Source organism: Elgaria multicarinata, chromosome 10 (genome assembly GCF_023053635.1).
Source record: "Elgaria multicarinata webbii isolate HBS135686 ecotype San Diego chromosome 10, rElgMul1.1.pri, whole genome shotgun sequence".
NCBI lineage: Eukaryota > Metazoa > Chordata > Lepidosauria > Squamata > Anguidae > Elgaria > Elgaria multicarinata.
Window position 1 is genome coordinate 85,687,306 of NC_086180.1, and position 14,218 is coordinate 85,701,523.

Sequence of the window (14,218 nt, forward strand, 5' to 3'; positions counted from 1 at the left end):
AGGAGGAGGAGGGGGGGGGAAAGGAAAGCAAACTCAGGCACTACAATCTTAGTTGGAAAGTTCAGCAGTTACAGTTGGTAGCAGGAGGGAGGGGGCTCTGAGCTGGAGCTGGACCCAGGCACGGTGGAGAGGTGCCTGGCTGCTGCTTCCTCCCTCTCTGGTGGCCTCTGCAGAGACAGCTGGCAGCAGGAGGGAGGGGGCTCTCAGCTGGAGCTGGACCCAGGCACGGTGGAGAGGTGCCTGGCTGCTGCTTCCTCCCTCACTGGTGGCCTCTGCAGAGACAGCTGGCAGCAGGAGGGAGGGGGCTCTCAGCTGGAGCTGGACCCAGGCACGGTGGAGAGGTGCCTGGCTGCTGCTTCCTCCCTCTCTGGTGGCCTCTGCAGAGACAGCTGGCAGCAGGAGGGAGGGGGCTCTCAGCTGGAGCTGGACCCAGGCACGGTGGAGAGGTGCCTGGCTGCTGCTTCCTCCCTCACTGGTGGCCTCTGCAGAGACCATTGTTTTTAGTGGGACTTGGCTTCAAGTAAACATACTTCGATTGTAAGATGCACACTAATTTCAGTACCACCAACAGAAAACACACACACCCTAAGACACATCTGTGATTCTAAGATGCACCCCATTTTTAGAGATGTTTATATGGGGGAAAAAGTGTGTCTTAGAATCGAAGAAATAGGGTAGTTAGGATCTTGCTGCATAAGGTAATATTGCCCTAGCTGGACCTTGGTGTGATCCGGCGAGACAGTTCCTATCACAGGTACTTTTTGTGTGTGTGTGTCCAAAACTTAAGCAATAGAAATCATTTAGTGCTAACTTAGTACTAGATCACACAAACCATCCGCACTCCCCCCCCCCAACACCATGATTTGATTTGATTTGATTTGATTGATTTGATTTATTACATCTATATACCGCCCCATAGCCGAAGCTCTCCAGGCGGTTCACAAAAGTTAAAAACAGTGAACATTAAAAAGTATACAAAATTTAAAACCATGAAAAACATAAAACATAAAACAGTATAAAAATAATGGCATTCATTTAAAAACAACAGTTCTGGGGTCCGTTAAAAAACAAACAAATGATAGCCAATAGTAAGGGATGATGGGAGTTGTAGGTCGACACATTTGGGGGCCGCAGGTTGCCCCTCCCCATTTTAACATAGATGGGTCTAAACAGTGGATCAGTTTGTTTTTTTTTCCCCTGGTTTGCGTCCCGAATTGAAGCACTGCAAATCATTTAGCCCCAGATCCCACTTATGATCACATTCCCGCCCCATCCCCCATATCATCCGATTTCCCTTTTGCCTGCCTTCAAAACGTCAGCCCTGCAAAGCGTTTGTACCACTCGCTCAAGTTGAGAATGTTAATTAAACACACAAAGAAAGGGGGTTCTCCAAGGCAGGTCCCCGATTTCTGCCCTCTTTGGAAACGGGTAAACAGCCCTTTGTCCTTTCGGATTGTTTGGGGGGGGAGAAAAGAACGGCTTGGGGGCGTGGGGGGAGCAATACCTACCTACCTATATATAGACACATACACATATACTGTAAATGGATTTGATTTGATTGCACAGGACCGGTCCAGTCCTGGAGGTGTGGCGCCCAAGGGGCGGGCGCGCGTCGCGTTGGCTTTCCCCCCCCCCCCCAATCCCCCAGGAGGTGCTGAAACCTGGAAAGATCTGGGCGCGTGTGAATGCGCGCGCGCGCGCGTGTGTGTGAACGCGCGCGTGTTGGGCTTGACTCCGCTCCAGCCGAGGTCTGCCTCGGAGCGTGACGTCACTTGGCCGTGGCACACACACACACACACGGCGGCGGCGGCGGCGGAGCAGGCGGCCGGGTGAGTGACAGGCCAGCCTACTTTTTAATAGCTTTGTCATGTGACTGGAACAGTAGTAAGACAGGTGCCTTCGGTTCACGCTCAGTGAAGGGGCTGCTGGGCTGCGCGCGAGGAGATTTGCTCTCGCTCCGGATTGTAGTTTCAGAGCTTTGCTGCCGTCATTCAGGAGCTGGATGGCGTGGGACATGTGCAATCAGGACTCTGTCTGGAGCGACATCGAGGTGAGCTGGTGGGAACGGGCGGGCGGCTTGGGCAAACCCCTTCTGGGCTCTCCTGCCTGCCTGCCTTCCTTCCTTCCTTCCTTCTCTTGCTTGTGTTACTTTGAATCATTTTTTCCCCCAAAACCGGAATAATAGTGAAAGTAGACAGAGGAGCCCTTTTGGAATGGAAGCAAGCCTGGATCTTATCTTTAATCCTGTAAGTTTTTTTCTCCTCTCTCTCTCTCTCTCTCTCTCTCTTATTCTCTCTCTCTTATTCTCTCTCTCTCTCTCTCTCTCTCTCTCTCTCTCTTATTCTCTCTCTATTTTAAGATTACTCTCTGGTTCCTTGAGCAAATAAAAAGCAACCAAGCAAGCAAACAAACAGAAAAAGGGAGCCTGGCACCTTGCCTCCTGTCATCGGGATCTCCTGCAGTTTGGAAACTATTTTTACATGACTTGGGCTCCCTTTCCAGTCATATGCAATATTTATGCTCCGGGATATTGATACGAATTGGTGACGGAAGTCTTTCCAGTGGGACGTAGTGGGATGGTTGGGAAAAGGCCGTGGGTCTGAGATGGGGAGTGGGTGGGGAGGTTTTGTGGTTCGTTTTCTTGCTTTTACATTTGCAGAGGATGATTAGCTCCGGAGCAGAGATGCTGGGGTGTGTGTGTACGGAGAGGTGGGTTTTCATTTCATGGGGTTGAATTGTGGGGATGTGGTTTTTATACAGGAATGTTGAGAGAGAGAGAGAGAGAGAGAGAGAGAGAGAGAGAGAGAGAGAGAGAGAGAGAGAGAATGTCCTGGTGCTCCGGTTAGGTTAAGGGGTTCCATTCATTCAAGTGGCTAAGTGGTGCTGTGCAGCTGAGACAACAGGATGCAGCATGAGAATAGAGTTTAGATTTATGCAAGATCTTGTGCTGTTTGCTGCTGCTGCCGCCGCCGCCGCCGCCGCTGCTTGAGTAAAAATAGATGGCAATACATCAAAACTGCAGCTTCTGCTGGCTACAGTTCATAAAGGGGTGGGGTGAGGTGTGTGTGGGGTGGTGGTGGGGGTGGTGAATGGAAGCAGAAGTGGGGAACAAAATAAGCAGCTAGGAATGTCTGGAGTGTAAGCCTGGAGGCTTGAAGATGTCTAAATGTTTGCCATCAGCAAAACCAACCCCCCCCCCAACAAATCCCCGAGTTATAAATAGTGTGCTTATCGAAAGTTTGTACAACTTGGGAAAACTTTTTCTTCCTGATTATCCCCCAAACAAAGTCCCAAATGATAGTTCCTTTTTCAGGCCATTTATTCAGCAATAAATCCCAGTGACTTTAGGGAGGGTTACTCTCAAGTAAGTGTGCCTAGGATTGCAGCCTGAAATTCTCCCCTTGGCAGGAAAAGAAAAGCTTGTGTGTTTGTTTTAAAATCAGAGATGTTGACTTAGTGCAGGGCTGCATATTCTTGGGTGAAAGCATTTAATATTTTCTGCATAGACATTTTTATTTTCTCATGGCAGGAGGCAAAGATCGGAGTGTAATTTCCCCCCCCCCCTCCAATCATGTTTAAAATATTTGCACCTCATCCGCTGTCTTCTGTTTGCATATTGTAATTGCTCATCTCTTGTTTTGACTTCTTAGTAAAGTGGAATAGATATGGATAATTCATATGTCCTGTAGCTATTATGAGTCAAGGCGGTAAGTGAGTGACTTACTGGCTCCAGAAGTCCTAATTTGTTTCTGAGTAGCTGGGGAGTATCCAGTGGATTGTCGTCTTGGTTTTCGTTGCATGGGTCTCAGCTGCTGTGGCTCAGTTTTTTCCATCATGCATTATTCCTAATGCTTCTAGGAGCTTATTTGAGGAACCACTGTCTGTGGAAAGGGTGATGATCTATTTTAATCACCAGTGTTCCTGCAGGAATTTCAGCCTTGTAACAAAAAAAATATAATTCATGCCAGGGAGTTGTTGTTGTTATTTATTTATTTATTTATTTATTTATTATTTTGCTCGTTCAGTGGAAGGATGGAGGTCTTTGTGAATGGTGTGTCAGGCCGGGTGGCATTTTAGGGCAGTTTTTCCAAGTGGCATGCACCCTTCCCAGTGTGCAGCTGGCCTGATTACCTGCTGCATGCTATTGCTCTGGGGGATCGCCCCTTTTCTCTTCTAAAGTACGACTGTCGTAAGGTACCGAAGGACAGCTTTTCTTTTTTAAAAAAAATCTTCAAAATTTACTTGCCACATAAAATACTCGATATCCTCTTGTTCGTAACAGTGAGATTGCACGCTACTTAATAAAGGCCTGCACATCACAGTAGCTGATCAGCGTCCCACAGCGTTTCTCTGTTTAATGAAGGTAATGTACGATGAGGCTGCAAAGATTGATAAGGAGGATCCACATGGTGCATGTTAGCTTTAAGCATATTGTCCATGTTCAGGACCTTCTCCCACTTTCTCGTCCCCCTCCCCTCTCTTTCATACAAGCTTGTTAAATACAGATTATTGTTTTCATTAATACCATTTAAATGATATGCGTGCCGTTCCTCCAAATCATTTTGTTTTAAAAAATTACCTTCAAAAGCATATGAGCACCCAAAAAGGTTAATGGAGAATGATGCTTAATTATGATGATTCATTATCATTGATGCAGTTAAGCTAATTTATTGTTTGCTCTTTAACTAAGCGTTTGGAGGGTTGGGTGGGATTGATCTAGGGCCAAGAAAGACACAATAATTAGCCTTTGTGTTTAGTGGTTGTTTTATCCCTTAAAAGCTTATTACAAAATTATGGGTATAATAGTGTAATAACTGCCATAAACTGTGAGCTGTAAAAAGAAAAGAAAGAGAAAATAAGTGACATTGCATGGAAGGTGCACCTGTTAGAGATGGTATAGGCAAACGCCAAATATCTGAGAGTCAGATGAGGACAGTTATAGGACTTGGAGTGTTAAACCTGGCATCGTTCAAAGGCCAAATATAAATTAATAACAGGAACACTTGCTACTAATGTGTCTCAGATTAGAAGCGTTGTGCCATATCCAGAAGCATTGATTTTATTATCATGTCAACATTAGCAAGAGTGGACATACTTTACTTCAGCTATGCACTTTTTTTTAAAGTGACACTGCAGCCATGAGAGACAAATGAAAACTGCAACGGGAAGAATTTTTTAACTTCCCCACACCCCCAATACTTATTTCTTATATTGCTTCAAAATGGCCACTGCAGGCTTTTTTTTTTTTTTTAAAAAAGTGTACTTATTGAGAGAATCCAGCCAGCTTAACTAGGCAATGCACACAGAGAAACAGAGAGTATCTATTTTTACAAACCAAACATTTTTACAAACCAATCAGCGGGATCTTTGGGAAGGCCAGGGCATCGGTTTTGAAGCCTCGGACCTCCACAACACAACCCTGGAGAGCAAATGCTGAGTATCCCCCTTTTCAGGCAAAGACCCAGGTTATCCTTTAATGAGATCACAGATTTCATTTGTGTATCAGGAAAAGGTCATTTCTGCATTCCAACGTTTGCAGACGGAAGGTAACTTAAGGCCTGGACTCAGGGAAGTGGGGTGAAGTTGTTGTTTTTTTTTAAATGGTTGTTTTATAGTAACATTTTTGCTTTACAGTTTTCTTTGTGTTTTCATTCCACACTTCACTGCAAGCAACATAGCCTCCATATTTATGTATTTATTTCATATTTACACTGCCCAACAGCCAAGGCTCTCCGGGCAGTTCACAAATAAAACAGTTGAAACTGCATATACCAAGTCAGAATTTAAAACTTTATTATTTTTTAAGAAATGACACGTAAAATCAGGAAAAGTTATAATCCAGGGAAGGCTTGTCTAAAAAGATGTGTTTTCAGGAGGCATTTGAAAGACGTTATATTTTCCGCCTGCTGAACCTCACGAGGGAGGGTTTTCTAGAGGGTGGGGGCCGCTACAGAGAAGGCCTGCCGTCGAAGTTCTTTGTGGCAGCATTCAGTTCGTCATGGAATGTCCATGTTTAACTCAGGCCTTGCACTCTTCCAGCTCCGGGCTCTTTCAAAGAATAGGAATAAAAGGAATCGGTCCAGTCCTTAAATATCAATTTCTCTGCACCTATTGTCTGATTGCCTGCATTGTCCTGCTTGCCCAAGGGAAGTGGAATGGTAAATTGCAGCATTTGCCAGCTGCTGTGAGTAGCCTGACCCTGTTTGTCGTTCCCAAAGCGTGCCTTTGCGATGAGGTTGTCACACGCAGAATATGCAAGGCTGGATTTACTCTTCTTATAGGGCTTGCCTGTCAAACGTTTCTAGGAAGTTTATTTTGCAGAAGTCCAACTTTAGCGAGAAAACCTGTACTTACTGTTGATGTGTGACATGACGGACGCTGGGGAATGGATGTGTCTGCCGAGGTGGTGATGCTTTGGAGTTACCGATGCGCTCACCTTATTTGACTTCATTCAAGGAAAAGAGGGAAGATTTATTAATCAAGGAAGCCATACCATATTTGTGGGTGATTGGCAGTCCATGACATCTGAAATCTAGTTGTGTTTTTCCTTTGGCCTGCCTGCAACATTTTTATGCAGCTAAAGGCAGAACATCAAGGTGGCAGTTTGGAAACCTCTATTCTAACCTGATCGCTGTTGTCACCAGGCTTTTAACCACATAATTGCTATATCCGTTATCTTTCCTGTAATAGATTTAGCTTAATTCATATGGGTTCCAGTTTAGGGAGGTTCCAGATATTCCCCCCCCCCCAATGTGTTTAGAGGTGAAAATATTCTTAAAAACACAGAAGGGGTGAAGGTGTAGCAATATACATATACACACACTGGGCATGATACAGCCAAAGTTAAGCACTTCGGAGTCCTAACTATTTAAGTTGTAAAGCTAACAGCATGCTTAACTTTGTCCTATTAAAGTCAGTGGGACTATAGAGATCTTAACTTTGGATGGACCATGTTCTGTATTTGTGACCATGTAGTTAAAAATAATTTTTCGAAGTCTGCCGCTATACTCTCGCCTTCCTCATGCCTGGTCCTGACTGCTGCACAATTTTAGATGCGCTATAAGAAAAAGTGCATCTTCAGTCAGCGAAGATGTGAAATCTAAGGAAATACATTCACTTTTTTTGTTGATGTGTTTGGCGTTACAGCACACCTTTTATTCCAGACCCATTGACCCAAATTCCTTTCACCTGCTTTAAGAGGTGGTTAGTTTACACAAGCCTTAATTACTGCCATCCAAGGTCTGTGTGTCTTAATATAAATGACTGTCACTACCTAAAGGTCTTAGCGGAGTGTGCTGTAGATTAGTCTGTATTATGATTGCAAGGTTTGCTTTGCAGTGACCTTCCATATGTAAGACGTACGTAGGCAGACTTTCCAGAGCCAAATGGTGAATGTCACGAGATCGGAATGAAAATCATAGGATTTAAAAGGTATTTATTTCTTTATTAAAAAGAAATAATGGCTCTCAAGGGAGCTAATAATAATAAATTACAGAATTTTTATTATAAAAACATATCAGTTGAACATGGCAATAAAAGAAAGAAATGGCGTCCAGTCAGTTAAATCTCCTCTGAGCAAGACACCTGTTTATGTACCAAAGTCCTTTCTGAATAAAAATGTCTTTGCAGAAGGACACGAAAGGGAGCCAACCTGGCCTCTCTTGGCAGGGAATTTTGGAACCTGAGAGTGGCCCCTAAGAAGGCCTTCTTTCACGTCCTTGCCAAACATGCTTCCGATGGCAATGGGACTAAGGAAAGGACCTCCCTCGAAGACCTTCAAACCTGGGCAGGCTCATCTGGGCAAATGCCAGTCATTCAATTAGCCTGGTTCCAAGTTATATAATAAAATAAAACTGCACATTTTCAAGTATTTCTCTGAAAAGGAACCTTGTTTTCTGACGTAGAATGAATTCCATTCGGAGTCCAGCCCCTTCTTGTTTGCTCTGTTGACCGCTCTCCACATTCTTGGGCAGAGGTCTCTCCCAGCCCTGTTGGCTGCCATGTTTAGTTGGAGATGCCAAGGATTGAACCAGGCACCTTCTGTATGCATCTTCCAAGGAAGCTATAGGCGAGGACTTCGAAAACTTACTTTTTCATGCCACAGTTCATATATGGACTTTGGCCCCACCTATGAGCTCATTGCAGCGTTGCCATTCCGTGGCTGCTCCCACACTGCTCCCAGTAACTAGTCCAGTTTCACCCACTTAAGAGTGGGTTGCACCTCCCATGACAGCCCCACCACCCTCTAGTGGTGATGACTTCCCTAGGATGGGTCATAATGGCAGTGTATCCATGTAGTGCAGGGGTGGGCAACTTGTGGCCCTCCAGAGATTTTGGCCTACAACTCCCATGAGCCCTAGCCAGCATAGCCAGTGGTGAGGGATTATTGGAGTTGAAGGCCAAAACATCTGGATGCATGCATTACTGGGAGTGTTGTGAAAGCAGTCATACAAAGATGCCGAGGGCAACACTCCTTGGGGTGATCTATGAAGCAGGCATTGCAGGGCAGACTTACTGGGCTGGTCGGCCCAACCATTGGACAAATGCTATATATGCCACATCTGCCACATCTAATCCTGTATCTGACCCTTTCACTCCCAGGCACTCTTATCACCACTGTCATGGCTTGCTAGATTGTATTGCAACACAAAGGGTTGCTTGGGATAGTCATAGTTTTAGGGTGCTAAAGAAATAGTGTGTGACCCAGCCTCGTGTGGCGCAGAGCGGTAAAGCAGCAGTTTCTGCAGCCGAAACTCTCCCCACGGCCTGAGTTCGATCCCAGCGGAAGCTGGTTCTCAGGCAGCCGGCTCGGGTCAACTCAGCCTTCCATCCTTCCGAGGTCGGTAAAATGAGTACCCAGTTAGCTGGGGGAAATGGCTGGGGAAGGCAACGGCAAACCACCCCGCTATAAGGCCTGCCAAGAAAACATCAGCGGAAGCTGGCATCCCTCCAAGAGTCAGTAATGACTCAGTGCTTGCACGAGAGGTTCCTTTCCTTCAGGAGTTATACCTGGGTATTCTCTGTGGCGTTACAAGAAACCCCCAAGCCCATCTTTGGAACTGTGCAGCCCCTTGGATGAGAAAGTTGGACTGGGTCAGCTATTTCTACTTGGGGGACCATTTCAGATACGTTTGGGGTGGGTGGGGGGGCAATGATTCAAAGCAAACTTAGAGGCCCACCCTTGAATACGTTCATGATTAAATTGCAGAAAAAGTTGTGTATTTAAGAGCATTTGTTGTGGTTTATTATTTATTTTATTTATTTACAATATTTATATACTGCTCCCCATTGAAAATTTCGGAGCAGTGCACAAGATAAAATAAAAGTAAAAACAATAAAACACTTTAAAATAGATTTTAAAAGAAGCAAAATGTACAGAGAACTGTGGCTGGTCATTAAGGAAAGTCTTCCTAGAATAGTGATGTTTTCAGGAGGCACCGAAAGGAACATGAAGTTGGCGCCTGCCTGACTTCCAGAGGCAGGGAATTCCATAGGAGGGGGGCCACCACGCTGAAGGCTCTTCCCCTGATGGGCTCCAATTGGAGGATAAGTCTATGTGGAACCACCAGGAGCATGCCCTCAGATGACCTCAGTGACCGGGCAGGTTGGTAGGGGAGAAGACGCTCTCTCCGGTATCCTGGTCCCAAGTTGTTTAGGGCTTTGTACACAAGTACAAGACCCTTAAACCTGGCCCAGTAGTGAATAGGCAGCCAGTGCAGTTCCCTCAGCAGAGGAGTTACATGCTGGAAAGGGGCAGCTCCAGACAACAGCCGAGCTGCAGCATTCTGCACTAGCTCCAGCTTCCGGAGCAGCTTCAAGGGCAGCCCTACACAGAGCGCATTGCAGTAATCCAGCCTGGAGGTTTATTATATATATATGTGTGTGTGTGTGTGTGTGTGTGTGTGTGTAAGTTCACCCGCCACCCTATAACTAGGTATGTAGCTGTGCCCGAGGAATAATCGTATTTGGTCTGAAACGTGGAGTACACACATTGCCCTGCCTAAGTTGCACCACAGTTTGCGTTTCATTATTCCTGAATCCAAAACAGCCGATAGGTGGAACGTGAAGAAGAAGCCATCTGCCCTGGAAGGAAAGGGCATACCAAGGACCTGCAACAGGTGCAGACCCAGATGGGAAGGAGTGCATAGAACGGAGGGCGAAAGGTGCCAGCCACGGTTGCATGCTGACATGCGAAGAGTTAGGCAAAGCAGAACAGGGTTCCCCATCCCCCACAGTGTCCATCCTCCTACTCCAGTCCCCTGTCTGCAAAAGCGGACTAGAAGTGTCCTACCTTCCAAGGTGGTTGTGAAGCCAGGGATCTGTCTTTCCTATCCTGAGCTTGAGTTACGAAAAACCAATTAGTGATGCTTATTGGTTTGGCCTGAGACCAGTTTGCGATTGGCTGGAAGTGTGCTGTCCAGAGACTGTGCTCGTAACCTAAAAGTGAAGCTCGTATAGATTGGGAGACTCCATAAATGGAATGTGACATTTATAGATATTTGGTCATGACTTGGCAGGTGCTCAGCCTCCTTGTGCCATGGGAAATATTTCAAAATCTGCTTATTATGAGGGCGGTGTAGCTTAGCTGTAGTAGCTTACACAACAGTGTGTTGTGGCGAATAATTTTTGGAGCTGGTGGGAGAATGCAAATGCGGACGGTGTGTGTGTGGGGGGGGGCAATTTCACATTCCTGCATCTTCCGCTGATTTTGTCATTATGGTGGAAGGCCCAGCACAAGCTACTTTCTGGCTCCGTTTACGCTAAGGCCAGATGTTATTGGAGACGCATGGCTGCTGCTGAAAACAGCAACCCTAGGTTCTCTCTTCACCCCCCTGGTAATGTCCAGTCAATGTGTGTTTAAGTAGCACAGCAGGACATGGCATCCTACTCCTCACTCCACTTCATTGGCTACCATTTGTAGGCCGGCAAACTTCAGGCTGCAAACCTCCATACCAGGTTGGGCAACTTGTGGCCCTCCAGATGTTCTGGCCTACAACTCCCACTGGCTATGCTGGAGTTGTAGGCCGAAACATCTGGAATGGCCTACCCCTGCTCTGCACCAGCCTTCCACTGCTTGGTACCCTTCAGATGTTTGGGGCAACAACTCCCAGCATTCCTGACCATTGGCTGTGGGAGTTGGAGTTCCAGGTTGGGGAAGGGCGCTCTACACACTTACAAAGGAGAAAATCCACTTGAACTCAGTGGGTTTTATTTCTGAGTTAGACGTGCATGGGATTGCCCTGTCAAGAATGCCACATTATCCTACTTTTATAACAGCCAGGTATTGCTGGAGAGAAAAGGGCACAGGCTTGTTCTTTTTGGATGCTGCCATGCATCTTCCCCAAGAATGTCTCATTTTGGCTTCACTGAGAGATTAGAAGTAGCAACCTGCCCGCCTTGCTTTTTTTTTTTTTTTTAAAAAAAAAGCCTTCTGCACTTTGGGGAATGTAAGGGAAAAGATAGTGATTGTTCCCAGCGCAGGAGGGTGATTTAGAAGTCAAAGGTCAGATTCTCTCCCTTCAGGCAGGCTGGTGCGTGTGTCTGTACACACACACACACACACACCCCTGTGCCAAGCTTCGTGATACAAGTCAGCATTTTCTTGCCCCAAAATGAAGTTAACTCCCATGACCTGCCGAGTGGTGTAAGTGAGTTAACGGAGAGATAATTCATCTCACATGCTGTGGTTGGTCCCAGTTTCCTCTAATTAATGAAAGCATTTCTGTATCTCTCCACCCTCCCCTCTCTAGTGTGCTGCTCTGGTTGGTGAAGACCAGCCTCTTTGCCCAGATCTTCCAGAACTTGACCTCTCCGAATTAGATGTGAACGACTTGGATGCGGACAGCTTTCTGGGCGGACTCAAGTGGTACAGTGACCAATCAGAGATCATTTCCAATCAGTACGCCAATGAACCGTCAAACATATTTGAGGTAAGGAAAGACTAAATGTAAAGTCGCGGAGGGTCGTTTTTATCTGCTCTGAACTCTGATGTTGTTTGCAAGCTGCAATGCTCATAACTTCTTCTTTTTTATTCCTTGGATACAGCTTTTGATTTTTACACATTAACCCTGTAGAGCAGCCTTCTCCATACTGGCGCCCTTCAGGTGTGTTTGACTACAATACCCAGCATTCTCATCTGGAGAGCACCAGGCTGTGAAAGGCTGCTGTGAAGAAATGACAAGATATATCAAATAGTTGTCATGCCAGGATCTACTTTTCCAGTGGCCCAGTGTCTTAGGGATGCTAACTTTTGATTCCTAAAATATGTCACGTCCCCACCACTGGGTGGGAACAGGGAAGAATTCAAGAATGGGATTTGGTGGCTTGAGGGTCGAATTGGACAGGTAATGGCACTAGGCTGGTAGAATCTAATAGGTTGTCATCACAGCAGGGTGGAACTGACCTTAGTACCAGTTAAGTGGTAGAGCATTGGTTTACTGCTCAGACTAGTGAAAGACTGGTTGGTTAGCATCTGTAGATTGATGTGGTGCTCCGTGTTCCAACTGTGATTAGAATAGTTTGTCTACAGGGCAGTTCAATATGCCTGCCATGCCAGTGGTTAGTTTATGTCAGTATGACGTTGATGTCACAAAGGGCTCATTCAGAAGGCACTTTAAACCATGGCTTTAACCATGGTGATTAAGCCAGAAAGCCAGGCTGTGTTCAGAAGACCCCCTTCAACCATGGCTTTAACCACAGTGAATAAGGCTTTTTGCTTTATTCACCATGGTTAAAGCCGTGGTTTAAAGTGTCTTCTGAACACAGAAGAAAAAAGGAAAGGAACCTCTCGTGCAAGCACTTGAGTCATTGCTGACTCCTGGAGGGATGCCTGCATGCACTGACGTTTTCTTGGCAGACTTTTTGTAGCGTGGTGGTTTGCCATTGCCTTCCCCAGTCGCAGTTACTTTCCCCCCAGCTAGCTGGGTACTCATTTTGCCAACCTCGGGAGGATGGAAGGCTGAGTCGACCTGAGCCAGCTGCCTGAGAACCAGCTTCCGCTGGGATCGAACTCAGGCCGTGGGGAGAGTTTCAGCTGCAGTAACTGCCGCTTACCACACAAGGCTCTTATGAAGGTGAATGAACAGCAATTTAATCCAGGCAAGACAGGGGTGTTGCCGGTTGGAAGATCAGCTGATCTAAGCGTAGGCATACAACCTCTAGTTGTACTTGTATTCCCTCTTCAGCCCAGTTTACAAATTGGGCAATGTGTCTGGGTGCCCACTTGGTGGCAGGGGCCGGGGGGGCATCTTTTAACAGCTTAGCTAGATGTGGCAGCTGTGATCTCTCTGCAGAGAAAGGGACCAGGTCACTGTCATCCACGCCTGGGCAATGAAGAGTACTGTGATGCACTCTTCACTAAGCTACCTTTTGAAAAGCATCCGGAAGCTACAAAAATGGTCCAGAATGCGTCAGCAGGCATGTTAACTGGAGCATGCTGCATGGAGTGACCCAGTCCAATTTTGTGCCAACTTCACAGACTCCAGAGGAAGGCTCACGTGGCTCCCTCACTGCTGGGCTTCAGATGGCAAGTGAAGACCTTGCTCTTTCAGAGAACATTTGGGAAAGCCCCAGTATGAGTTGTCTTCGTCATTTATTATGGTATTGATGCTGTGCTTTGTATTGTTTTGGTATATAATTGATATCCAGCTGCTTTCAAGATCCTCTTGGATGGAAAGGTGGGATATTTAAAACAAATTGTACTTTGGTGTTATAAAGCATTCTAAGTAGAAGACATGATTAGGTTTTCAGGGAATGGTTCATAGGGTTTTAGGAATGGTTTGCTTATCCTTTTACTTGGTCAGGGCTGAGCTGAAACATCAGACCCTAGTTTAGCAACCTTTTCTTGTGGGCTGTGGAATTGAACGGTCTTTCGTTCTTTCTTGGGGTGCTAGGAGGGCTACAAACATGGGTGAGGTTTGCCCACTGAAAGGAGGGGGAGGGAAAGAGAGAGCCTCCCTTGACCCTACCTCCCTCTGCCACGAGAAAGTGACAGCTCGCTTCAGCTGCTTTGGTTCATAAGAAGCAAAAGTGAGGTAAGTTTGAGAGACGGGCATTTTGTGCCCCTTCAATGACACTAAGGATGTGTCATTGAATTGGAGGCTCAGCAATGAACTCAGCCTGCGCCCATAATAATTATCCTGGCTGCCTTCCGGCTTGGTCCCTTTCCCATTTCAGCCACGAGAGGCAGGGGGCTGCCTTATGGTGCTCCCACCCACAG

General features: G+C 46.3%; 1 protein-coding gene across 1 annotated transcript in view; it reads left to right on the forward strand.

Moving 5' to 3' along the window:
- Window positions 1-1,947: 1,947 nt before the first annotated feature.
- Window positions 1,948-14,218, forward strand: part of PPARGC1A (PPARG coactivator 1 alpha) — a 133,302-nt gene continuing 121,031 nt past the window's right edge. Inside the window, exons 1-2 of the mRNA XM_063135193.1 lie at window positions 1,948-2,050; window positions 11,751-11,930. Coding sequence (XP_062991263.1) covers window positions 2,003-2,050; window positions 11,751-11,930 — 228 coding nt within the window. The 5' untranslated portion in view covers window positions 1,948-2,002. The remainder of the gene's footprint in view (window positions 2,051-11,750; window positions 11,931-14,218) is intronic.